Raw genomic sequence first — 25,207 nt, 5'->3', positions numbered from 1 at the left:
TGGTGCTCCATCTTTTAACAGCGAAAACCAGCCGTCGATAGGAACATCGAGAAATTAATGGATGGAGAATTTTAAAAAACTGAGCTGGGGTGCCGTAGAAACGATTCAAATGTAAATAAAGTGGTTTTCCGCTTATTGGCCGAGACCTCTGTTGCTCTTCCTCTGGTCCTATTAACTGCTTGATTCTTAAAAATCTGATGAGCAGGACACATGGTGAATCGGTGAGGGCCAAATTCAGAAAAAGGTGAGCCCAGGTTGTGCCTCCAAGCATGCATACACAGATTAGGCATTTATTGGTACAAAATGGGTAATTGAAAATGCATTCACTCATTGAGTCCAAATGAGTTCATTGTAACAGTCCTGCTTATCCATCTTTCTGGATGGATGTTTGCTTAGTTTCTAGGTGCAGTTTTATTAAAAGCAGAATAAAACTACCTCATCTTTAGATGCACTGTGAATGCTATAAAATTTTAAACTCCCTTCTTTACTCAAGAAAACCCCCAGCTTTTTGCTACTGCTTAGATGACAGGAAGAGAATGGATGCAGGGTGGGAGGAGAGGGGTGAGAGAGAGAGAAGTAAACAGTCAAACCGAGGTGAGCGGCGCCCTATTTCTTTGTCCTGTATGATTAACTTTCTACCTTCAATGGTAAGGCCAATCAATCCTGATTGAATTATCCAATATTAACAGCTGAAAGTGATCAAAAGTAATGGTGAAAACACAGCTCCAATCAATAAATCAATGCAAATGATTCGGTTCCTGGAGATCGGATCAAATAAAAGAGATAGATCAATTTAACCACTGGGCAAATTAAGTGGAAGCTGCTGTAGCACCAATTTACTTCAAAAGCCCCGAAGGCCCACAAAGCAGAGAGAGGAGGTGGTGGAGAAGCGGACCAGTTCCAGAACCACATGTTCACTGGACATGATTTATACTCCTGCAGACTTCCGTGTCTATAAGGTGGTTTAGGGACTGTGATTTTGGCCCCGAGAACAAGAGACACAGAGGTCCAATGGATGGAAGGAAGTGGAGAGCGAAGGTAGCAGGTGCAGGCCACCCAGGAAGAGGCAGGATGTATGTCCTTATGTCTCTTCCCACCCCCTACACTGACTGTCCTCTCCCAAATGATCAATATGGAACCTGGCTATGGTGGGCCAGACGCAGTGATGGGCAGTTCTTTCCAATCTGAGGGTCCCAAAGGGAAACCGAATGATAAGAGACAAAGTAGGACAGGGTTCTGAGTCTTCCAGTTGGAGTGTGGATGCTATGCTATGCTAAGTCGCTTCAGTTATGTCCAACTCTTTGTGACCCTAGTGAGTGTAGCCCGCCAGGCTCTTCCATCCATGGACTTCTCCAGGCAAGAATACTGGAGTGGGTTTCATGCCCTCCTCCAGGGGATCATCCCTACTCAGGGACTGAACCCACATATCTTACATCTCCTGCACTGGCAGGTGGGTTCTTTTACCACTAGTGCCACTTGGGAATAATGAAAGCTATTTCAAGCTCTGTTAGAAATAAAAACAGAGCAATGGAAAACTACAGAAAAGTTGTGAAAACAAGAGTATGGGGCGGGGGATGCACACAGTTTTAAAGGCACTTCTTTTAGAAGTGCTGTGAGCAGTAACACACACTTTTCCACTGCTCTTGTTTGCAAAAAAGAATATCCTCCTGACCCAGAGAAAAAAATCAAAACAAAACAAAACTAAAAGAAACCTTTCCCCACACCACACTTCAATCCTACCTTGTCTTATGTAAAGAGGCCAGATAAAACTTTTTGTTTTGGCCACTTATCTCTAATTTGGAAAGAGGGCGGAAACAAAGGTAGGGTTTTGAAATAATGTTTCTGAAAGCAAATTTAATGTTCAGTTTTCCCATTGTGTGCTAAAAAGATAAACCAAAAATAAAAAGAAGCTCAAGGCTCTTACATCCCTTGAAAAACATGAAGGCTTAAAAATAAGAATTTTTACCTGGAAACCAATTAACATGAAACTATGTCAAGGTATGATTAATTGGGAAATTATTCCAGTGAACTAGAACAGAGAAGTAAGGAAACAGGACATGTCTGGGATAGAGATTTTATTTCCAGGTAATGATGGATCTCGATTTTGTTTACTGAAGTCAGCAAGAGGGAGCAGGCAGAGGACCTGGGAACCAGAGCTCCTCCAAGGGCTCTCCTCTTTCACACTCTGCACTAAGGGCTTAGCATCAGCGACTCCACTGCACTCTCACCAGGACCCTGGGAACTGGGCGCAATGCTTTGTTGTCTCCTACATGCCCATTTTCGGAGAAGGCAATGGCACCCCACTCCAGTGTTCTTGCCTGGAAAATCCCACGGACAGAGAAGCCTGGTGGGCTGCAGTCCATGGGGTCGCACAGAGTTGGACACGACTGAGTGACTTCACTTTCACTTTTCACTTTCGTGCATTGGAGAAGGCAATGGCAACCCACTCCAGTGTTCTTGCCTGGAAAATCCCACGGACGGAGGAGCCCGGTGGGCTGCAGTCCATGGGGTCGCACAGAGTTGGACGCGACTGAGGTGATTTAGCAGCGGCAGCAGCAGCACATCCCATTTTACCGATGATAAAACCAAGGCTCAGAGGCCATCGCTTGTAAGGAACAATGACCAAAATCAAACTCTGGTGATTGTTCTCTGTACTTCATGCCCTCTTCCCTTGCACTAAGATGCCAATAGAGAAATCAAAGTAAAATAAAACAAGTGGAAAAAAACCCATAAAAGCTATTTTTAAAATAATCATTATTTGAGATTTTTATGGATGGTGATCTCTCTCACATTCACAGATATCAAAATCATATCCGTCCTTCAAAACCAGCTTGAATGCCTCCCACGTGATGGCTTTCTCGATTATCCCAGCTGGAGAATAAACATCTTCTCTTGGAATACTTAGAACTATTTATTACACATTACCTCATGTGAGCATTAATCATATGCAAATCTTATCTTTTTTAGTAGACAGTAAAGATGATATATTTCTAATTATTTTTGATATGTCATAGAGAGCTTGGGGCCATGGTAAATTTTAAATGATAAAATTATATTTTTATAAAGATTTTAAATCAATAAATATATATTTTAACCAAATAATGGCACAGGGGATGACAGCAATCTATAGTAAGTTATCTGTGGTTGGGCTGTTAATAAGCACATTTTTTTAAGGTTCACTTAAAAAAAAAAAATACGTTCAACCTTCTATTTTTAGTTTTATTTTTGGCCGGGCCATGCAGCTTGTGGGGTTTTAGTTCCCCAAGCAAAGGTGGATCCCATAGGCCCTGCAGTGAAGGTGTGGAGCTATAACCACTGAACCACCAGGGAAGTCCCAACAAGGACCTTTAAATGCCTCCACATGTGTTACTTAATACTTTGAGGCATGGGCCTGTATAACAATGATTAAAAGGCTGGTTTAGATAAAGAGCTAAGCCAGTGAGCTGGTCCAGTCGGCCACGTGGCAGCCACACTTCAGTACTGTATTGCTGTCCTATGCATCCTACCCCTTTGGAGTAATTCATCTTTCTTTCAGAAATATGACTATAAAACTTGAGCAATAATTAAGCTGTGGTGTGAAAAATATCCATCAAACTCAGGTTGATTTGGTGGGAAAGTGATTTGAGAAGAAAACCAAACAGCTGTAGAGACCATTATGTATTTAAACTTCAGTGATATCTGAAAGTCTTGGTGTATCCCTCAGAATGCCAAATCACTTCTGTATTTTCCATGTGGAAAATACTGCATCCATGGACTAATGAAGACAAGGTCAAGTATCAAAATAATCTTTGACTCAAAAGAAACTTAATACCAGAAATCTCAGGGCCAGGCCAATTTCCTCTCTTCCCACCACCGGAATTCCCTCCAAGTCATGTCAAGCATCATGTCAAGTCATGACATGATGCATCAGAGAACTTTCTATGGGGACCCATTGGAAGAGGATGGTTTGATCACTGACACTGAATTGTAGCTTTTCTAGAGGCACCAATGAAACAGTAATTACTGTATTGAAAGAAAGTGGCCTATTCAACAGAATTTTTACAAACATACCACTTGCTCACACCTGTATAAACCATTCTGGATACAAATATGCATTGTAGGATATTATTCTTGGACCATACTATTTTCTCAAAGCAGCTTCCTTAAGTTTTGCAGGAAAAGTTTTGAGGTCTATTAGGAAAACATGTGAAACATTCGACATATTCATTTGCTTTTAAAATAACAAAATGTTAAGTTAGTTCAAATAATGCACTCTTATTCCAAAGCACATCTTCCCGACCAGCATGCTAGGTGGCCTTTTAAGTATATTAGAATTCCTTGCAAAAAGGGAGGAAAACTCTACTAGTAGAAAAAGATGATATCCTGCCAGGAATTACACATTACACTTCTCTGGACTGGCATTTGGAACTTCTGGTCGGAAAGGATTCAGGGTCATGCGAAGACAATAGCTTCCACACTGGCAAGTCCTAGACAGTGTTCATAGAAACAGACATTGCATCTTGCTTAATTCGAAAAGCAACTGTGGTCTGTAATGTCAAAGGATGACACTTGAGTCCTTCATTCCTAAAGATGGAAGTGTATTATGATGAACAATCTGAATTCTGACTAGTATTGTAGGTGATGTTAATGAAAACAACACATCTCCGTGGGTGTATGTGTAAGATTTTATACTCAACAAAGCACTTCTATCCTTAAAAATATGTTTTTGTGTTTTCAAATAGGTATAAACAGTGAAAAATGTACATTGTTTATTATGGTCATTAAATCATTTATGCACCATGACCACAGTGGTGTGTGTGTGCTAATTTACTTCAGTCGTGTCTGACTCTTTGTGACAATGTGGATTGTAGCCCGCCAGGCTCCTCTGTCCATGGGACTTCCCAGGCAAGAATACTGGAGTGGATTGACCTGCCCTTGGCCAGGGGATCTTCCCCACCCAGGAATCGAACCCATGTCTCTTAGGTCTCCTGTGTTGCTAGGCAGGTTCTTTACCACTAGCACCATCTGGGAAGCCCAACCACAGTGAGGTTCCTGGGCAATTCTGTAAAATTACCCTATTAATCTCACTCTAAAATAAGAACTGAATAAACTATATGCTTTCCAATTGACAATCTCCAGTTCTTCGGCATTGCGTTTGGTTTATAAAATGCCTCTTGTGAAAAATCCTCCTTTCTGAACTTTGGTGGCATAAAAAAGTAGATGCGTTTAAGTGGTATGACATGGGCCAATTTTAAAATCTCTTAATTTTCCATACCAAGGAATGAAATACTGTGGGCTGGTAAAAGGGCTTCCATTTTCTACTCGGTTATTATTTTGGTTACTGATCTTATTTTCTCTTGTCACCTCAATTTCAACTGATTTCCTCCCTTATTCTTATAAATTAACAAAACTGTATTTTTTAGTATACTTTAACTACTCTCTATATAGAAACTAAAAGAAATTAATATTTTAAAGTCATATTAACTCCATCCTCTAAGCACGGGTGTGAAGTGATGTGGGAATGAAGACAAACGCACAGAACTATGAGCCCCTAAGTTTAAATCATAAAGATTCAAAAGGTCTCAAAATTAGAAAAAGTAAGCTCTGATCCAGTTTCCTTAATGTATTGAAATTAAAAGCCACTGTTACTACTGAAGATTTTAGAAAACAGACCTACATAGATATCTCAATGACTGTGGATACTAGCTTTGTAATAATTATCACACATTAAGTAACTATAAATACTGTTTTATCAAAGGAGTGATACACATTTTGGGCCTGAGTATTCACATCAAGGCCAAATATATATGATTCTGAGGTGGGATTAGAAAAGTAAGTCTACAGCTTCGGATTGTGAAAGAAGTCTTATTTTGGCTCAGATCACAACGTGAATGAATGAATCAGAGGTGTTGTGAGAGATGTTTGACCTCATAAGGTCATAAAGACTCAAAAACTGAGTTCTGTGTTCTACGCTATGTCTTCTATACCAGCAGTTCTCAAAGTGTGGCTCGGGGACCTCCGAGGGTCTCCTAGATCCTTGCAGGGAGTCTGTGAAGTCAAGACTGTTTTCATAATAACATTAAAACACTGTTTGCCCTTTATGCTCTCATTATCTCATGAGTGTACAGTGGCATTTTCTAAGGGCTACTTGACATGTGAAGATATAATTTCTCTGACAGCTAATAGAATCACAAATTTGTGTATTTTTGTGTTTCAAGTGTTTCTCGATTTCTACTATGGAAAATATCAACACATAATGTGAGTGTGCGCAGTTGCTCAGTCGTGTTGGACCATTTGCAGCCCCGTGGACTAGGGCCCACCAGGCTCCTCTGTCCATGGAATTCTCCAGGCAAGAATACTGGAGTGGGTGGCCATTTCCCACTCCTGGGGGTTTTCCTGACCCAGGGATTGAACCCACTTCTCCTGCATCCTCTGCACTGGCAGGTGGATTCTTTACCACTAGCGCCACTTGGGAAGCCCCTCAGTACACAGTAACCCATGTAAATCAAAGTGCTTTGTGGTCTTCAATAATTTTTAAGTGTCAAGGCATCCTGCTATCAAAGAGGTAGAGAACCCCTGGTCTATACACTACTGGACAGACTGTACAGTGTACAGTCCATGAAACTCCAAAATACACTATGAAAGAAACCTGGAGTCCAGAGAATGTTTTAATTGCTTACTTTTGTCTGCTAGCCAATGTACCACATGTCACCACTGCCAGAGTGTGGGGTTGTTTTATGAAAGACACTGAAGTGACCACTAGTTCAGTAGTCGTGTTGCTGTTAAGTTACTAAGTCATATCCCACTCTTTTGTGACCCCATGGACTATAGCCTGCCAGGCTCCTCTGTCCATGGGATTTCCCAGGCAAGAAAACTGAAGTGGGTTGCCATTTCCTTCTCCAGGGGGGTCTTCCCGACAAGGGATCAAACTCCCATCTCTGGCTTGGCAGGCAGATTCTTTACCACTGAGCCACCTGGGAAGCCCACTCAGTTAGGGTTAGGGTTGTCATTAGAATCTACAAAAGTGAACTTGTTGCAAACTTTCCCCCAAGAACACTAGCAGGAAGCCAGTCTCTATAGAATCTCTACAACTCTGATTTTAAACTATTAGGAATTCTGCTTCACAGTTTACATATTAATTAACAGCAGCATTAGGCGTACTGGCCATATCCTTTAAAATCTCAACACAAAGGACTTACCCTTCCATACATACTGCAGTAAGAATATTATGTTTTCCAATAGAAATGTAGGTTATTTTAATGAAATGTACTTTTAAATAATAGTCTAACTTGGTCTGTCTTCTGTATTCAATGCACAAATACGTGACAGAGTAGAATTCTCTATTTTGAAGTGATGAAAAGTGCTATAGCAACATTAACTTTGGTGCATTGACTCTCATAACAACTAAATGACATCACCTGTTCTTCCATGTATTTATCTTACGTCTTTATTTGCTATGTGTTCACTGATAGGAGAAAAACTGAGATGTTATTAATAAACTATAAATTCCTTATTTAAAAAAAAAATCACATAAATATGGCTTCCCTACAGCCCAAGGAACTCTAAAGCTGCCCTGGGGTCCACAGCATGGGATGGGAGATGAAGAAGGTGGGTGGGGCTTTGGGTCCCTTAGTCCTACCTCAACCATGTCAACCACATCAGACCCTCTTCTGGTTATTTAGGGAATTTGATACCAAAGGAAAAACCATCATCCTTACCCTGCTGCTGCTGCTGCTGCTAAGTTGCTTCAGTCATGTCCGACTCTGTGCGACCCCACAGACGGCAACCCATCAGGCTCCACCATCCCTGGGATTCTCCAGGCAAAAACACTGGAGTGGGTTGCCATTTCCTTCTCCAGTGCATGTCTAAATAACTTTACGGTTAATAATAATCCTCACAATAATGAAATAACTGGATTCTAATTCATTGTCCTCCAAAGGCACCAACAAGATTTAATTTAAAAAAAGTATTACTCTTATCTCATTCCATCTGAAAAATGAGGATATATAGTAGACCCATTTTTTCAGATGAAGTAAGAAGAAAAAACATTTATTTTCCTTATAATAAGTGACATTTCTGGGTTAGGATCCAGGTCTCTGACTGATACCAGCCTATTGTTAAGAATAATCAAATTGACCAAACATTTCTATTCTATTTTAGAGTTTATACCCCATATTCAGAGCTTTTATTTCATTTTACCTAACAACAGCCCTGTGAATGTTACATCTGTCTATCATTTCTTCACATCCGAGGTTCAGAAACATCATTGACAAGCACAAGGTCACACATTTTGCAAGATTCAAAGCTGACATCTTTGGGTGCCAAAATTTGTACCCAAAGGCTGCCACTAAATAATAAAGATTCCACCCCATTAAGCAGAAAAACATATTGGACAAGAGTATAGCTTCTTTCCTCTCTTCCCTTCTCCCTTCCAATTTTAAGCCCCTCAGGACAACAATAACCTGGACATCCAGCCAGCTTGAAGCCCAGTGGGAACAGAACATGAATAAAACAGGGTTTGGGAGAATGGGCTCTGACGAATGAGGTGAATGATCCCACAGTCCAATAAACCTGACCCTGCAGTCTATCACACTGGGTCAGAAGGTCCAATTATAGGTCTGTTCTAGTTCTTTTTATGATTGACAGCAGCCAGAGGCAAAATGACTTTGGTGTCTGTTAATCCAGCCTCTAATTTTCCCTTTGCCCCAATCCATACAGAGCATCATGGTGGCCCAGGGTGAGTGATACGGTGTATCCAGACTTAAAATGCCCTTGTTTCCTATAAGTAGAGCGACTGAGTTCAATGCCAGGCCTCCCCATGGGGACATTACCTGCAGCTCTGTTTGGAAGAAAAACTTCTGTGGACATTGTGTGCAGTCGTAGATCTTGTCTTCTTGTCCATGGGCAGAGAAAATATGCTGCTGCAACTTGTTTGCTTGAACAAACACTGAAATGATAAAAGGAGAGTGAGCGTGGGGTTATTTTCATTCCAAAATGCCCTCCGTCAATGGCTCCCTATGAACAGCGGCAGAGGAATGGACTGAATGGAGTGCCTTCTGGGTGTGACTACTGCCAGGGTCCAGGGGAGAGCAATGTCACACATACTTAGGGTTGGGTCTCTGGCTTTTGTTAAGATGCACTCTACCGAGCACCTAATTCAACACAAACAGCTCCAAAGTAAAGGTTTATCGTGGCCCTGCTCCCCATAAATCTTTTAAAATGAAAATTGTCAAACGCACAGCACTGTCTGAACAGAAATGACTCTTATTTCTCAGCAACCCACAGGTTACAAAATCATAGATGCCAAAACCCAGTTTATGATATTTGCCTAAAGTTACAGCTAGCAAACAGTTCTCTATTTAAATGTGTTAATGCTAAAAATGATATCCCACAGCTACTCTGGGGCACTGTCTATAAATGTGAAACAGAACGGCAGGTAAATTCTCTTTGGATACTTTAAGATCAACTCAGCCTACACATGGAATGCAAGGGTTTCAATAATATAAACATGTTCAATTTTAATGACTACAAAACAAGGCCCTAAGACTGTGTAACAGTTTACCTAGGAGACATACTATTAATAATTAAATTGTATATGCCAGAGGCAGTGTTTGGGTTGGGAGAACTGACTTCTGATGGATGCCTGGTGTACTGTGACCTAAAAAAGTTTACATCTACAATATTAATCTGTATAGGCAGGGAAAGGACTTATTAAAGACGCTGGCATTTGACTTTGACTCTATTCTAATCATTAAAATTATTCTAATTACCAGCCAACCTAAAATATTAGAATATTATTCTTGTGAGTCATACATTTTAATCATATTTCTCATTACTTTAAACATTGCTCAGATTTCTTCTTGCACTTAACATGCTTTATATTGGAAGAGGGTTTGTTTGTTTGTTTGTTTGTTTTAAATTACTTCAAGATACACTAAACAATTTAGGTCTGTCAGTTCAGGAAAGCAGACCGTTCATGATTAATGCATTTTTGTTTACCTACATCAACCCAAAGAAATGGGGTTTTGATACTGATTTGCAATGAATCTCCATCTAACGTAGCATGTTTTACGAGGCTCCCGGCCATAACATGAAAGGGCTATTTTATTAGGGGGTCTTAATCCTGAAGAGATCTACGACCAGTCCTCCTTAGGAACACTTACTATGAACTTTTATAAAGAAGTCAGACTCCTGAAGCACTGGATCTTTAGACAAATAGTACGTTAGAGTAAAACCCTAACCCTATATATATATATATATATATATATATATATACATATATATATATGCTGCTGCTAAGTCGCTTCAGTCGTGTCCGACTCTGTGCGACCCCATAGACGGCAGCCCACCAGGCTCCGCCATCCCTGGGATTCTCCAGGCAAGAACACTGGAGTGGGTTGCCATTTCCTTCTCCAATGCATGAAAGTGAAAAGTGAAAGTGAAGTCACTCAGTCGTGTCCAACTCTCAGCGACCCCATGGACTGCACCCTACCAGGCTCCTCCGTCCATGGGATTTTCCAGGCAAGAGTACTGGAGTGGGGTGCCATTGCCTTCTCCGGTATATCTGTCTATCTATATATATATATATATACATTTTTTTTTTCTAAATAATAAGTTGGAGGAATCAAAAAATAGTTCCAAAAGAAGGAGTGGCCGAATGGGATGCAACTACTGAATGAAGGAGCCTCACAGGCAAATGGTAAAGACAGAACCACCAACACAGTCTGGTAGTATTTAACTGGAACACGGCCTCTCGCTCTTTATTTAATCACAGGACAGAAATCTACAGGCTGAATGCAGTGAACGTTAATAATCAATGCTTTGGAATTTTGCTCCACAAACCAAGAAGGCAGTTTTAAGAGAAGGATATATTTTTGTTTTGTTTTGCTTTTCCTGACAAATAAGAAGGGCACATAGCCTTGAGGGGTTTGAACAATGAGTCCAAGACACAGGCAAAACGATCACAAAGGATTTTCCAAAATAACTTTGTCACTGTTACAGGAGCAACAGAAACGTGTGTGATCATATTTCAACCCCTATGGGCTTCAAATTACAGTTTCTGATTTTTTTTTTTTTTTTTTTTGCTGCTGCTGCTTCTGCTGAAAACTGTAATGTTACAGCATCTCATTAAAATTTCTTCTTAAAAGTGTCAACATAATGTTGTTTTTCAGTCACTAAGTTATGTCTGACTCTTTGCAACCTTGTGGACTGCAGCCCACCAGACTCTTCTGTCCTCCACTATCTCTCCGAATTTGCTCAAACTGATATTCACAGGAAATAAAACCTCATCTAATCTGTTTTTTAGTTCAAAGAATTGGAGGAGGGTTCTAATAATGACTTTAAATTTCATATGGGGAAATGTTATAAAATTCTCTGTGTTTAAATAACAGACATGTGTTGACAACACGGCTGTACTTTTTAGTCTCACGTCTTGCTACGAAAAAGCTCCCTTTGTCTCGCTAACCTTTTAACGTTGAGGGGAGAAAAGTGAACGGAACATGGATGTCATTTTAGACACGGAAGAGTGCAAACTTCTGAGAGAACTTAAAATGCCATTTGTTCATCCTGACAGTTAACCTTCCTGACCGTCTGAGCCTTTAAAGTAGGCAGCAATCAATAGTGCTAATCAGCAGAAATCAAACATCTTCTCCCTAAATTGAACAGCAGTCAGATCTGTAAAAGGCCACATCAGTGGGAAGTATGCCTTGGTAGGAAAGACGTGATGTGGCCACGAACCTCACCCAAGTTTTCCAGAATCATCTTCCTACCTGTAAAGCAGACGGGACACTTGAAGGTACCGCCCATCCCTTCGAAGCTGTGCTCGATCAGGTGGCACTGGAGCTTGGCGGGGGAGTCGAAGGTTTGGCTGCAAAGTTTGCATTCGTGGTTCAGCCCTTCATCTGTCAAGGAAAGCACGTGAGCAGAAAAGTTGACACCCATCACATCTTTGACAGACTAGTGAGTTCACCTATAACTCTGTACGTTAAACTCTTTCCACCAAAAATCAATGATTAGTAGTATATATGGGTTCTAGTTAATTTCACATTATTTATGCATTTATATCAATTGAAAACATTTATGGAATTTAAAATCGAACGATAGTCACAAGGCAGGTTTTATCTCACGGCGGTGTGTGTTAAGCTCTGAAAGTATAATTGGTCAGTCAGTAATGAGGCATCTCCTTTCCTCTATTAAGATTTTATGTATGTTCGGTTGCTCAGTTGTGTCTGACTCTTTGCGACCCCAGGGACTGTAGCCCACCAGGCTTCTCTGTCCATGGGGATTCTCCAGGCAAGAATACTGGAGTGGGTTGCCATTTCCTTCTCCAATCAAGATTTTATAGGCTGTGTATTTCCAAAGTTCTAAAACAAAGGGCCCACAGAAGAATGAACTACTTTCCCAGGCTTATCTTCTGGTTTATCAAGAAGGTTCTAGAGCTTTCTATTACCAACCATACTGTTTTTTAGTGGTTTCCCACTGACACAGATTTTTCTACTTCTAAGATTTTCTGGCAATTTTGAAATATTATTAATGCTCACAGTATTTTATACGTATTTTCCCAAATGGCACGCCTATCCTCCATATCTTCTGAGTGCATTGTTCCCTTTATTTTATAAGACAGTCTCAATTTTACCCCCCAGATCTAGACTCTGCCTGTATTTCTCCAAAGGCACTTTGATGAGCTCCAGGCTCACTTTTGACTAGTCCTGGAGTTTTCTTTGATAGTTTAGAAACAAGATGGTAGAAAAATATTTCAATGTAATAACAGTTATTATATACAATGAAAAGTTTGTGTTGTAAATAGATAACATCATGTGTATGTTTTTTTTTAATCAAAATGTTTATGAAATTATGCATTTAAAGATTATTCTAACTTGTTTCAATTTTCAGTTATAAGAAATGAAAACCAGTAGCATGAGAATGAACAACCCATTGCTTTGGTGCCTACTGTGTTCCAGACACTATTGTTCTAAGACTGAATTCACTGAGTTTAACAACAACAACTACTCTTATTCCCCTTTTAGAGATGAGAAAAATGATGCACAGAGGGTTGAATTGACTTTGCTCTGAGTCACAGGACCAGTTCTTGGTGGAACCAGAACTTAAACCCAGGCAGCCTGGCCTCACGGTCCATGATTTTAGCAGATATACTATGTCAGAAACCAATTACTCCCAAGACTCTCATCAAGAAAAGTAAGGGCTAAGCGGCTTCAGTCTAACCTGAAATGGTATCAAGTTATACTTTTAGCTTCTCTTATTTGCAGTGATTAGAAATGCTGCTAAGGAATATCTGCGTCAGACAGTCTAGGTCAAGGGAACGAAGAATACATTCCCACAGTAGAGGTTATGAGTCTACACTCCAAAGTTGCTTCCTTTGAGTCAACACAAGAGGCATGCAGAAATCCTTCAGCAGTTGATATTACTGGCAACATAAAGGCCCAATTACAAAGTGAATTATTATTAGCTAACTAGGAGTAAAATCGCTCTATTTGTATTCCTAATCTTTCTTCTCACACAAGTATGAGTCTTTAGAAGCAGAGGATTGGAATTTGTAAAAAGAGAAGCAAAGCACTAATTAAGCCACCCAGTACTGTCTACATTTCACAGGAGATAAAAACCTACTCTGTATTTGGGTGGCACAGTAAATTCCTTGATTATAATTATGTAAGAAGGAGTTTAATTGTGCATACTGACATGACAAGGGGTTATACAAAAAGCTTTAGGGATTATATAAGATCAAGGGTTTTTCATCTGTTCCCTTCTCTCTCTCTTTTTTAAAATCCTAAAGGCACCAAAACTTTCCTAAATTTTGGATATTTAGTAGTATAAGAAACACTGTTTATGGTAGAGAATTGGGTCAGTAAGTTAACCATCAGAAATGCTTGCCCAATTTAAATGTTTTCTATTTCCTCAATGCTGCATACCTTTCTTGCGATAGTAAGACGGTAACTAAGAGTTCTAATTTCATCCTTAAGTTATGTGTTTTGCACAAGAACCAAGATGTGGTCTGTGAGTCTGAGGAGGTACCCACATTTGTTCCGGAATTCTTGAACTTGCAACATTTGTTGAGGAAAATATATAGGCCTGGAGCTTCTCAGGTGGTACAAGTGATAAAGAAACTGCCTGCCATTGCAGCAGACATAGGAGAAGTGGGTTGGATCCCTGGGTCGGGAAGGTCCCCTGGAGAAGGAAGTGGCAACTCACTCCGGTATTTTTGCTTGGAGAATCCCATGGACAGAGGAGCCTGGGGGCTACAGTCCCCGGGGTCACACAAAGAGTCGGACACGACTGAAGGGACTTAGCACACATGCACGTGTATGTAGGCCTGATGAGTTTTCTTGGGAATAAGGATTGACTGTTGCTGCTGCTGCTGCTAAATTGCTTCAGTCGTGTCTGACTCTGTGCGACCCCATAGATGGCAGCCACCAGGCTCCCCCATCCCTGGGATTATCCAGGCAAGAACGCTGGAGTGGGTTGCCATTTCCTTCTCCAATGCATGAAAGTGAAAAGTGAAAGTGAAGTCGCTCAGTTGTGTCTGACTCTAACGACCCCATGGACTGCAGCCCACCAGGCTCCTCCGTCCATGGGATTTTCCAGGCAAGAGTACTGGAGTGGGGTGCCATTGCCTTCTCCAAATGATTGACTGTTACGTGAACATAATGTAAATTATGCAATTGAGGGTGATCTTCAATGTGATGTTATCTTTCAGGACTAGGAGTATTTTGTTTAGCAAAATAATATAAGGAAAAATAAATAAGATAGTATAAGGAAAATGTCCTCATCATTTTTTATTTATTTCCCATTCTAAGAACAGAGAAGTTTGGTCACAAAATGTTAAATAATCAAAATTGAGTCCAGTGAATTCACAAAAAGGTGACACGTGCTCATAAAGTATTCATGCATTATTAGTGCAGATTTCCTTTTCATGAATTTCATGCTTTGAGAGGGCACTTATAGCAATGATAATGACAACAGCATCCAGCATTTTCAGAACTCTTTATAGTTTAAAAGCACATTATAATATTAAAAAAAATGTTGGAAGTTCTATCTGCCTTTTATTTCGAAGTTACCTAGAGGTCTTTTCCAACAAATAACTTGTCCTAGTTATTTGAGGAGGAGAGAAAATATATCTGAATGATTACACAGCAAATGACAAGCAGAAGCCAGGATGCTCTGATTTAGACATCAGACATGCCCACCCATTTATCCTGCTGTTGTTAACTTCTCTGCTCATTCCCATGTTCAGACTTACTTATCATCACAGGGTCAAATGATGATGAATGAGGGAAAGAAAGGGGAACTCAAAACATTTTCATAACTGGTTACCATAATTCATTCCGTACTTTAAAAAACTGAAGTAGGGAGAGAGAGGGTAATTGGCAACTAATTAAACTTATTTATAATAAGAATCTCAGAAGTTTACACTTAGTCTCCGTTGAACTCTGCCATCATTCTGCATGTGTACAGTGTGGCTAAGGGCAGTGTCAGTTTTCAAAGAATTTCGAAAACACTCTTAGTCCTGGGGGATCAAGCTGAGCTAAGCTCTGTTTCTTTTCAAAACGGAGCTTCCCTCCTTCCTTCTTCCTGTCTGGTAGGTCCTTAAGAATGGTACAGAGGAACCATGAAGTCAAGTGAAGTGAAGTTGCTCAGTTGTGTCCGACTCTTTGCGACCCCATGGACTGTAGCCGACAAGGTTTCTCTGTCCATGGAATTTTCCAGGCAAGAGTACTGGAGTGAGTTGCCATTTCCTTCTCCAGGGGATCTTCCCAACCCAGGGATCGAACCCAAGTCTCCTGCATTGCAGGCAGACGCTTTACCATCTGAGCCACTGTAGGCATGCCCCAGAGGAACCATGGTTTGGTTTCCATTAAAAGTCCATGCTTATGAGGGGGCGTCATCCACACCTCCAACTTCGGGTCAGTTTAAGTCTTAGAGTCTCACCTTGTTTCCTAAAGATGACAAAAGCTTAAAAAATTCGATTGGGGTAACCATTTCTGCTCTCGGGAAAGGTAGCAGCTGACAGTAATTGGATAATACAGTCTGACTCATTTATTAAAAAGAGATTCTGAGTCAGCTGATTTAATAACCATTACAATATTCCATTAAGAACATAATAGGCTAGAACAGCCCTATATTTTTATTAAGAGTGATAGGGGGCATCTATGGAAGAAACTTCAGGATTTTTCTTCCTCTTTTTTTTTTCTTATCTATATTCTTCAGATTTTCTATAATAAGCATAATTTACCTTTATAGGTTACTTTGAAAATTAAAGAATAAAAACACTATCTTTTCTATGTGTGTGCTATGTCGCTTCAGTGGTGTCTGACTTTTTGCTATGGACTGTAGTCTACTGAGCTCCTCTGTCCATGGGATTCTCCAGGCAAAAACACTGGAGTAGGTTGCCATGCCCCGCCCCCCCCAGGGGATCTTCCCAACCCAGGGACTGAACCCACATCTCTTACGTCTGCTGCCCTGGCAAGTTGGTTCTTTACCACTAGTGCCACCTGGGAAGCCCGATCGCTTCTACACCTTACTAATAAAGATTGACTACAACCCTGAAATTTTAAATGCCAAAAAGACAGAAAATGAGCGATATTATGAAGTATAGAAAAACTCCAACTCTGAACATTAGACTGAAAAGTATTCCAACCAAATACATGTGAAAGCACAAATAAGCACATGCAAAGAGAGAGAGAAACATCACTATGCATATTATCAACTGAATGAAAAGAATATGGAGCTTTCAATATAAACCCATACCTTTTCAGAACAAACAGAAAATGCCCCTCTCTCGTATCCCGGTGCAAGGGAGCATGCATACCACCAGTACTGTGGATCTGATGTCAGAAAAGGCAAGAGTGAAGCTCTTACCACTGAGAACGTGTTGGCAGCCAGCAACTTTCTGTCCTGGTCAACAACCGCTTTAAAGCCTGATCAAAGATGGTTTGGGTATAACTGAGAAATCATTTCACATGTATATAAAGTTCAGCTAAAATAATTATTTCCATTTGTTAATCTCCGTTTAAATGTGAACATAAATGTAAACAGGAATCAAGTCTACATAGAAGAGACTGATTCTAATGTAAATATTTACTCCAGTATTAAATGTTGCAAAGGAAAGAATCTGAATACATAATTGCAATGCAACCTCATTGCCTTTAGTAGGGAACGTGATAATCATTTACTATAATCATGTGCCCCAAGAACAAAATCTGTTCCTCTAAGGCCAGTTCAAAGGGGAATGATAATTTCTCTCCAATTTATAAAACCTGGACAAACACAACTATTAATCAGCCAATTTTGTAACAGAAAAAAATAAGAGCTACCATTCAAGCACAGCCCAGGTTATAAACTCCAACACGGCAATTGTTAGCGGAATACAAGACACTGACATTTCAATACAAGCTTTCAACAAGAGAAGCCCTTTAAGCAGCCTCCAGACTGTGTGTCCCATGTTTATACTCCTTTTCCTTCAATAAAAACAAAAATCTAGAGCAGCTACAAGCAAATGTTCAGTGGTTGACTTACATGCAGCTGTTATCCCAGGAATCACTGGGGGACCCCTAATATCGTCTGATCAACACTGCAGCCATTACTGAGGACCAATTTGTAACGGTTTATAAGTAGAACTCCTTCTCCCGTCTACCCTGGAGACTGGCCAGAAGGGTCCTCCAGCCTCTTTCACTGCATAAATCTACAGGCTAAAGTCCAAAGCGAGAAACCCCTCCTGGTACCTCCTCACGTGGCATGGGGCCATCCTTGAAAAGCTCTGATCTGAGTGAGAGTCAACTCTGCCCTTGGAATCCAAACAGAGGAATCAAATGCCCTGCAGTTGCAATTTTTCCAGTTCGACTGTGTATACCACCACATCCTTCTCTATATTTTTAAATCCAAGAAAACTCTGCCCTAAACCAATTCCCAACCCCCAACCCTTATACTTTGGCTTCTCCTCTTCCCTGAGTTAATTTCCAAGCACACATTTATAAGCTAGGGGTCTGAGGAGTAACAAAGAAAAGCCACACATGACAAAACTCACCCCTCGGCTATGCTGGCTCACCCTAGGAACCAGGGAGGAGAAAAATAGGCTGACTGTACTGTAATTTGCCATGTACACAGCCATCACATCTTTCTAGGCCCACAGTGCTCAGGCCACTGTAATTTGTTGTGTTATATACAGTACATATTTCACAACAGTAACACAAACACACTGAGTGCTAATCTGGCAATGGGGAATATTACTCAGCCCTCAAGGTCGGCCACTAGATCAGTCATCACGCCCCCAAAGTAAGGCAGCAGTTGAGAGTACTGAATATAATATGAACCCTTTCTTTACCCTGGGCTTCCCTGGTGACTCAGATGATAAAGAATCTGCCTGCAAGGCAGGTGACCCAGGTTCTGTCCCTGGGTTGGGAAGATCCCCTGGAGAAGGGCAGGGCAACCCACTCCAGCATTTTTGCCTGGGAAATCCCATGGACAGGAGAGCCTGGTGGGCTACAGTCCATGGAGCCGCAAAGAGTCAGACACAATTGAGCAACTAACTCTTAACACTTGCCTTACCCTAGTTGAAAAGTTCTACCCTATTCTTTTGAGCAATTCAACATGAAAATGAATGCTGCCTGAAGATTGTCACAGCAATTTCTGGGATTTTTCTCAACGGTAGTATAAGAATGTCTGGCTTGTATTTCTGTGCCACATAAGAGAGGAATATGTGATACAAACAAGAGACTCCCATTAAGACAGGAAGGGCACTGGGAATCCTGAGAGTAATTGAGTTATTTGAGTAATCCGGTACCTCAGCTTTGACTATCCACACACAAAATGCCTAACCCTTAAGTACATCAAGAAAAGCAAAATGATGAACATCCCTTGTGTCTCAGTGAGAATCATTTTCCCCAAGATCATATGTCTTTATTTATTTTGGCTATACTGTGCAGCATGAAGGATCTTAATTCCTCGACCAGGGATAGAACTGGTGCTCCCTGCGTTGGGAATGTGGAGTCTTAACCACTGGACTGCTAGGGAAGTCCCTCAGCTAGAGTCTTATTTCAAGGACACCCACAAGGCGCAGGCCTGCACTGAACTCAGTTACTACCTGCTTTTGGCCAACAGTGTAAGGCTGTGATGCCTTTGGACTTTATAAGCAAAGCCACTGATACTGACACTGTTATTTCCTGTCTTGAACTTCTCATTATCAGCAGGGCTGGAGCAGGAAATGATTCAACTGGGGTCGGCTGCATTGTACCCAGCAGATTTTAAAGAGCCCAGGGGCGGCCTCGAGCCCCATAAACATCAGCAGCTTGGAAACTAGCAGGAGGTCCAGGTGGGATGGGATGGGAGAGGTAGGCAGTGGGATTTCAGATGCTCTGAGAGGCAATATCGTCCAATTCCTTGGCTATTATTATCGGTTGTGGGTAGCAGTTATTAGAATATTCTCATGTAAGAGAAAACCCTGGAATGCTGTTCAAATGATAAACAATGAAACAAACAACACACTAAAAAGGTGGCTTCCCTTCAGCTGTGGGGACTTGGCAGCGACATTTTGGCCCCAGTTTGGGATCAGGGCGAAGCACACAGACTAAACATACCTTTCCAACCCGATTTTACCCCCACGTCTGCTTCCCTTTCTTTACTTCTCTAATCTAAACATGGGCCCTGCAGCTGAAGGCCCAGAGTGTGTATCACACAGTGCCAGCAAGTAGCTTTAAAGGCAAAGATTTGGGGCTCAAATGTTTTTATTAAAAAAAAAACAGAAGACAAACATCAGTTTCGGGTAAGGCACTGATAAAATCACTTTGAGCTCCTCCTCACCCTACTCCCCAAACAAAAGACACTCTTAACTAAGGAAAGAAGAAAGAGGACGTACTTCTTAGTAACAATACTGTTAGCTCTGAAAAAGCAAGAGTGAAGACGGGGTGGGAATGAGGATGGAGACCCACTAAATCTGAAATATAATCTCTAGTTCTGCTTAGAAACTAGGGTTGCTTTAAAAATTATTAACTTATGTAAAGCTTTGACTTCACTGTACGTCATCATGTTCCACTGAAAGGGGTCTGGTTTATTTGAACAGGCTATTTCTCCCTTATCTATGTTCACTTGAAAGTAACCCTTTCTCTTTTACAAAGTTTTCATCACCCAATCATTAGTGCGCTTCTGCTCCCTCAGTTCAGTTCCGTGGTTCAGTCCTGTCCCTCTTTGCGACCCCATGGACTGCAGCACTCCAGGCTTCCTGCTCTCTACCTCGACAGAAAAGTTTCTGGGCATACAAGATAGTTTAAAAACATTCACTTCTGCATCACATAATAATTAGACATACAACGGTGACTCAGTGGTAAAGAATCCACCTGCCAGTGCAGGAGACAGGGGTTCAATCCCTGGTCCGGGAAGATCCCCTGAAGTAGGAAATGGCAACCCACTCCAGTATTCTTGCCTAGGAAATTCCATGGACAAAGGAGCCTGGGAGGCTATTGTCCATAGAGCTGCAAAGAGTTAGGCACTAAAACAACAACAAAATGATTGGAAATGGCGTGCTCCTAATTTCTCAATTCAGTAATACACTTCAGCTCTTGCCTCTCCTATTAAAGAGAGGCAGGTGCCAACCCCAGACATCTTAGTACCAAGAGAGTGCCAAGAACTTTGGGGTTATTCATCAATTCATGCTACAAGGCAAGTTTCAGGAGGGCAAGGGCACTGTCTGTTTTGTATTAATGTTTGCCAAACGCCTAGAATAGTGCAAGGCTCAAAGTTGAGACTCAATGAATATTTATTGACTCTATGGCAAATATATACTTAGCTGCTCCTACATCTAATTTCACCTGAACAGAATGGAGAGACTAACAGCAAAACAACTGTTCATTAATCAATTGAGTTTTAAAAGTTTGCTCTTTTCCCTCATACATTAAAAGCCTTTGCAATGTGACACACTGAGGCTAGCCAAATTCACCTTATGTTGCTTGCCTTCGTTATTTTTTGAAATAAGATTAAAACGTTCTGGCAAATAAAGCATTAACAAAATAACTATCTTATTTGCCAACTTATGTCTGGCAGGAAACTGATGAATCAAACTTATCCCTTATTTCAAGAAGGAAAATGCTATTCTGCATTCAATATTTCTGATATACCAAAAAAGAGAACCATGTGAAAGAAGGGATAATTACCTTCTATTTGTCTCAAGTCACCAAGGAGTCTCTACAGCAGACATCCATGACCCCACAGTTCATGTTTTAAGCAATTTTTATTACTAGTTATGTATTTTTATATTACAAAGCTCTATTCTTTCAACTCACTGGTTAAATCAGATATACGCATTTATTACCTTCTTTGCTTGAAATTTCTCTTGTCTGATATGAAATACCTACTGTTAATGCCCTCACATCTGGGACTCACTGGGAGAAGTACAGGTATATCTACCTTCAAGCACTGTACAAAAAAATTAAATTGGTAAAGTCAAAAGAGGACAGTTCATGCAGCATGGACTAAGTGTAACCTGCTTTAAAGTTAAATCTGCCAGGAAAGCATCTTGGAGAGGTGAGATGGTACAACTGTCAATATGAATTCCACACGGTGGAGGGCCAGCCCTGCCCCAGACACAGTCCCCATCAGGTGTGTTTCTGTGCTGAGTTGATGGCAAGGGGCTTCTTTTTTTAAGATCTTGGCATAAGGCCACCGGTTCTCTGAAGGAGAAAGTCTTTCCAACACCGAAAACCTGTCTATTCTTGCTAGAAGGGATAGGTTGCTATTGTTGATGATTTAGAAACAAAACAAACAGAAATCTCCAAATCAAATTAAAGAAAGAAGTCCACCAGCTTCAGTAAGTATTACAGATTCCAACAAGCATGGGGGTTTTTAGTGCCAACAGGTTTAAGACAAGAAACTAGCCAGGCAGCTTTCCTGGTGGTCCAGTGGTTAAGACTCAGTGCGCCCAGTGCAGGGGACATGGGTTCATTCCCTGGTCAGGGAACTAAGCTCCCATATGCCACATGGCATGGCCTAAAAATAAATAAATAAAAATAAAACTAACTATAGAAATGCCATGAAAAAGGATAACAAAGACAGAAAATGCAAGTAGATACTTGAATAAATATTAAAAAAAAAAAAGAAAAAGAAATTAGCCAGGCAATTCCAAAGCAAATTATCTTTCCAAGAAACATACTTTTGATGACTTATGGAGAAGATGACATCTTTATTCCTCAACCATGGTGTTTAGAGACCGGATTCAGCACCAAAGCTTAAGTCAAATCTTATGGGGCATGAGGGTCTAAATGGGGCCAGAATCCCTCAGATTTCCAAAGGCACGAAGCCCCTCTGACTGTCTGTGGCTGTGCTAAGGAAGTCTGAAGTGGCAATGCAAAGACTGCAGTACTGCTCGTTATTTGCAAATGATTCACATTTTTATTGTTCCGTTGGTGTGACCTTAGAAACATGGCCTTGAAAAATTAAAAAAAAAAAAAAAAAAGATAATGGCGCCGTAAACGCAATAAGAGTTCTAAAAACAGTTTGTTGGAAATGTGCTGTGAAACCTGAATTCTTCTAATCAGACGATGCCACCCCTTAGAGAAAATTTCCTGTGCATTATTAAAGTGATATACTGTACTACTAGTTAGAGCTCCATAACCTTTAAATTGCCCAATTGTAATTAAGGCCACTAGTTTTATTTAGGAAGGTTCAAGGAGGCTCCATTTAAGTTGGCTTAACTAGTGTGAATTTAATGTCATGCTGCCAGAAGGCAGAGGAGCTCGCTGGCCTGGCTGTTCGGTGGCACATGTGGCTGTGGGGTCATGAATTCTAAATTAAGCCCAGATTTAAAGAACCTACAGATACCGGAAGTAGCTGGGTGTGTGCAAGTAAGCATGCCCATGTTTGCCTGCTCACATCATTCATTCATTCATTCCATGGGTAGCTTCCTCATTTGGGAATCTGAACACATCTGGTTATTTATAGTGAAGGAGAAGGGGGTTAAAGTTACTGTTAAAGGCGTAGTGATCACTTTGATTGCAAGGTGAGGCCTAAGCCCGTGGCCAATCTGCATTAACGGTTTTAAACAAAATAGTTTATTTACTTGCAAATCTGTAGGAAATCGCAATCCACTCCAGTATTCTTGCCTGGAAAATCCCCTGGACAGAGAAGCCTGGCGGGCGACAGTCCATGGGCTGGCCAAGAATCAGACCTGACTGACGGCACACACACTGTCATGCTGTTGTCTACTATGAGATGATAGCTCTCTAAAAAATGGATTTTCTTTTCAAATAGCTAAAAAAAATTGTATAGTAGATCAACTATACATCAATCAACAACGATCAGGTGATAAAAAATAAAACGTGCATATAACAAAGTTGTAAAGGCAGGAATGTTATTCGCATTATAAAAGAAATTTGAAGAAGGAAAATGGATAGTAGGGTATATGAGGAGGAAATAAAGTCAACTATTTGGACAGGCCACTCAGTGGAGCGCTGAAAATAATATATGAACTTCATGGAAAGGGCAGCATATCCAGGACTGAAAACAAAAGATAAGAGAGAATGGAGGTCCTCAGTACAGAGACGAGGAGAGCCAAAGGGTAGCAGCAGAAAGAAAACACCTAAGGACTTGACCTATGTTCAAAATTCTACTGGATGTGAGCTCGAAAACATTCATCTCTGGATAGAATGCTGGCAATTTTCTGTGGCTCCAATGGCAATAATGATAAATGAATTTCTTTACAGCCAAGTGGCTCAAACAGCCAACTCCGTTACCACTATATAATTAATAACAATAAGCAATTAAAGAGAACAGCGGGCTACAACTATACGGTGTCAAAATATATTAGCAAAGGAAAAACAAAACTGCGACACGCTTAAAGAAAAATAAATGTACAGGGTATGAATCTATGTACAGTTTCTTCTTCAATGCTCTGTTTTAGATAAAGCTTTTCATGCCTGAAGAAAAATAGAGAATGGCATAAAACTACTGTAAGGTGATTAACATCCCTCTAAAAGCAAATAATACTCCCAGTGCTCACAGAAATCAGAAAAGTGATATGGAAACGTGATTGTGAAGGCACAGGAGAGCTGGCTGACCCCAGTTTGGCGTTCTCCTTTTCCTAAGAAATATTCTAATAAATACCTCCCCAAACTATATTTGTTGACTCATGTGTTTTCAAAGATCCCAGAACATTGTGTTTTTGTTTTTGTTTTTGTTTTTTCATGTAAAATCGAGAAGCAATAAACTAGGGATGTGTAGGCAAAAGGACCTAGTGAGTGTATGTGTGTATGCTAAGTTGCTTCACTTGTGTCTGAGTCTTTGCAACCCCATAGACTGTAGCCCACCAGGCTCCCCTGTCCATGGGATTCTCCATGCAGGAATACTGGAGTGGGTTGCCAAACTCTCCTCCAGGGGATCTTCCCGACCCAGTGATCGAACCTACATCTCTTACGACTTCTGCACTGGCAGGCGGGTTCTTTACCACTAGTGCTACCTGGGAAGCCCTGGTTGAATGGATTTATTTGGCTAAATGCTGGAATGTTTGCTGGAGGTTAGAAGGGGTTTTGGAGACAATGGGCTTGTTGAAAAGATGAGAAAGTTGAGACTAGAGATATTAACTAACACATCCACCCAGGCAAAGCGTTTTGTTCACAGCCAACCAGAATCTAGAGTTCCTGAATCCAATATTAAGTTCTTTGGTTCTTTAAGCTCAGATTTAAAGTCGCTGGGTGTGTGCTTGTACACATCCCCAAGTTTGCCTACGTATATCATTCATTCACTCATACTGGCAGCTTCCTCATTCGGGAATCTAAATATTTCGATTATTTATAGTGTGAGGAGAAGGGGGTTAAAGTTACTCTTAAAGGCATAGTGATCACTTTCATTGAAATGTGGGGCGTAAGGCCATGTCCATAAAACTACACTGGCCTATCAAACCCTCATTTAAGTTTCTTCCCTCTTAAGTACAACAATTTCAGTATCAATTATGCAAAGCAAAAGTTATTGTCTCTCTAGGTCTCTTGCTGCTGCTGCTGCTAAGTCGCTTCAGTCGTGTCTGACTCTGTGCGACCCCATAGACAGCCTCCTACCAGGCTCCTCCGTCCATGGGATTTTCCAGGTAAGAGTACTGGCGTGGGGTGCCATTGCCTGATGTGCAAAGAATTATTTATACTTCCAGGCCACCTGGTCCTCCTTTTCTCCCTGATAAGAAAAAGTCTGAATTTATTCTAGTCCACATCATCCCTGATTTCCTAATCAAACTACCTACCTA

General features: G+C 40.8%; 1 protein-coding gene across 5 annotated transcripts in view; it reads right to left on the bottom strand.

Moving 5' to 3' along the window:
* ZNF521 (zinc finger protein 521) overlaps positions 1-25,207 on the bottom strand; it is a 313,099-nt gene that overhangs the window by 20,921 nt on the left and 266,971 nt on the right. For all 5 annotated transcript variants that reach the window (XM_027960759.2, XM_027960761.2, XM_042239543.1 and 2 more), the window contains 2 exons: positions 11,748-11,879; positions 8,811-8,926 (listed from right to left, as the gene is read on the bottom strand). In XM_027960759.2, the coding sequence (XP_027816560.1) occupies positions 8,811-8,926; positions 11,748-11,879 (248 nt within the window). The remainder of the gene's footprint in view (positions 1-8,810; positions 8,927-11,747; positions 11,880-25,207) is intronic.

Source organism: Ovis aries, chromosome 23, assembly GCF_016772045.2.
Source record: "Ovis aries strain OAR_USU_Benz2616 breed Rambouillet chromosome 23, ARS-UI_Ramb_v3.0, whole genome shotgun sequence".
Classification (NCBI taxonomy): Eukaryota; Metazoa; Chordata; class Mammalia; order Artiodactyla; family Bovidae; genus Ovis; species Ovis aries.
This window is presented reverse-complemented; position numbering and strand designations above follow the sequence as displayed.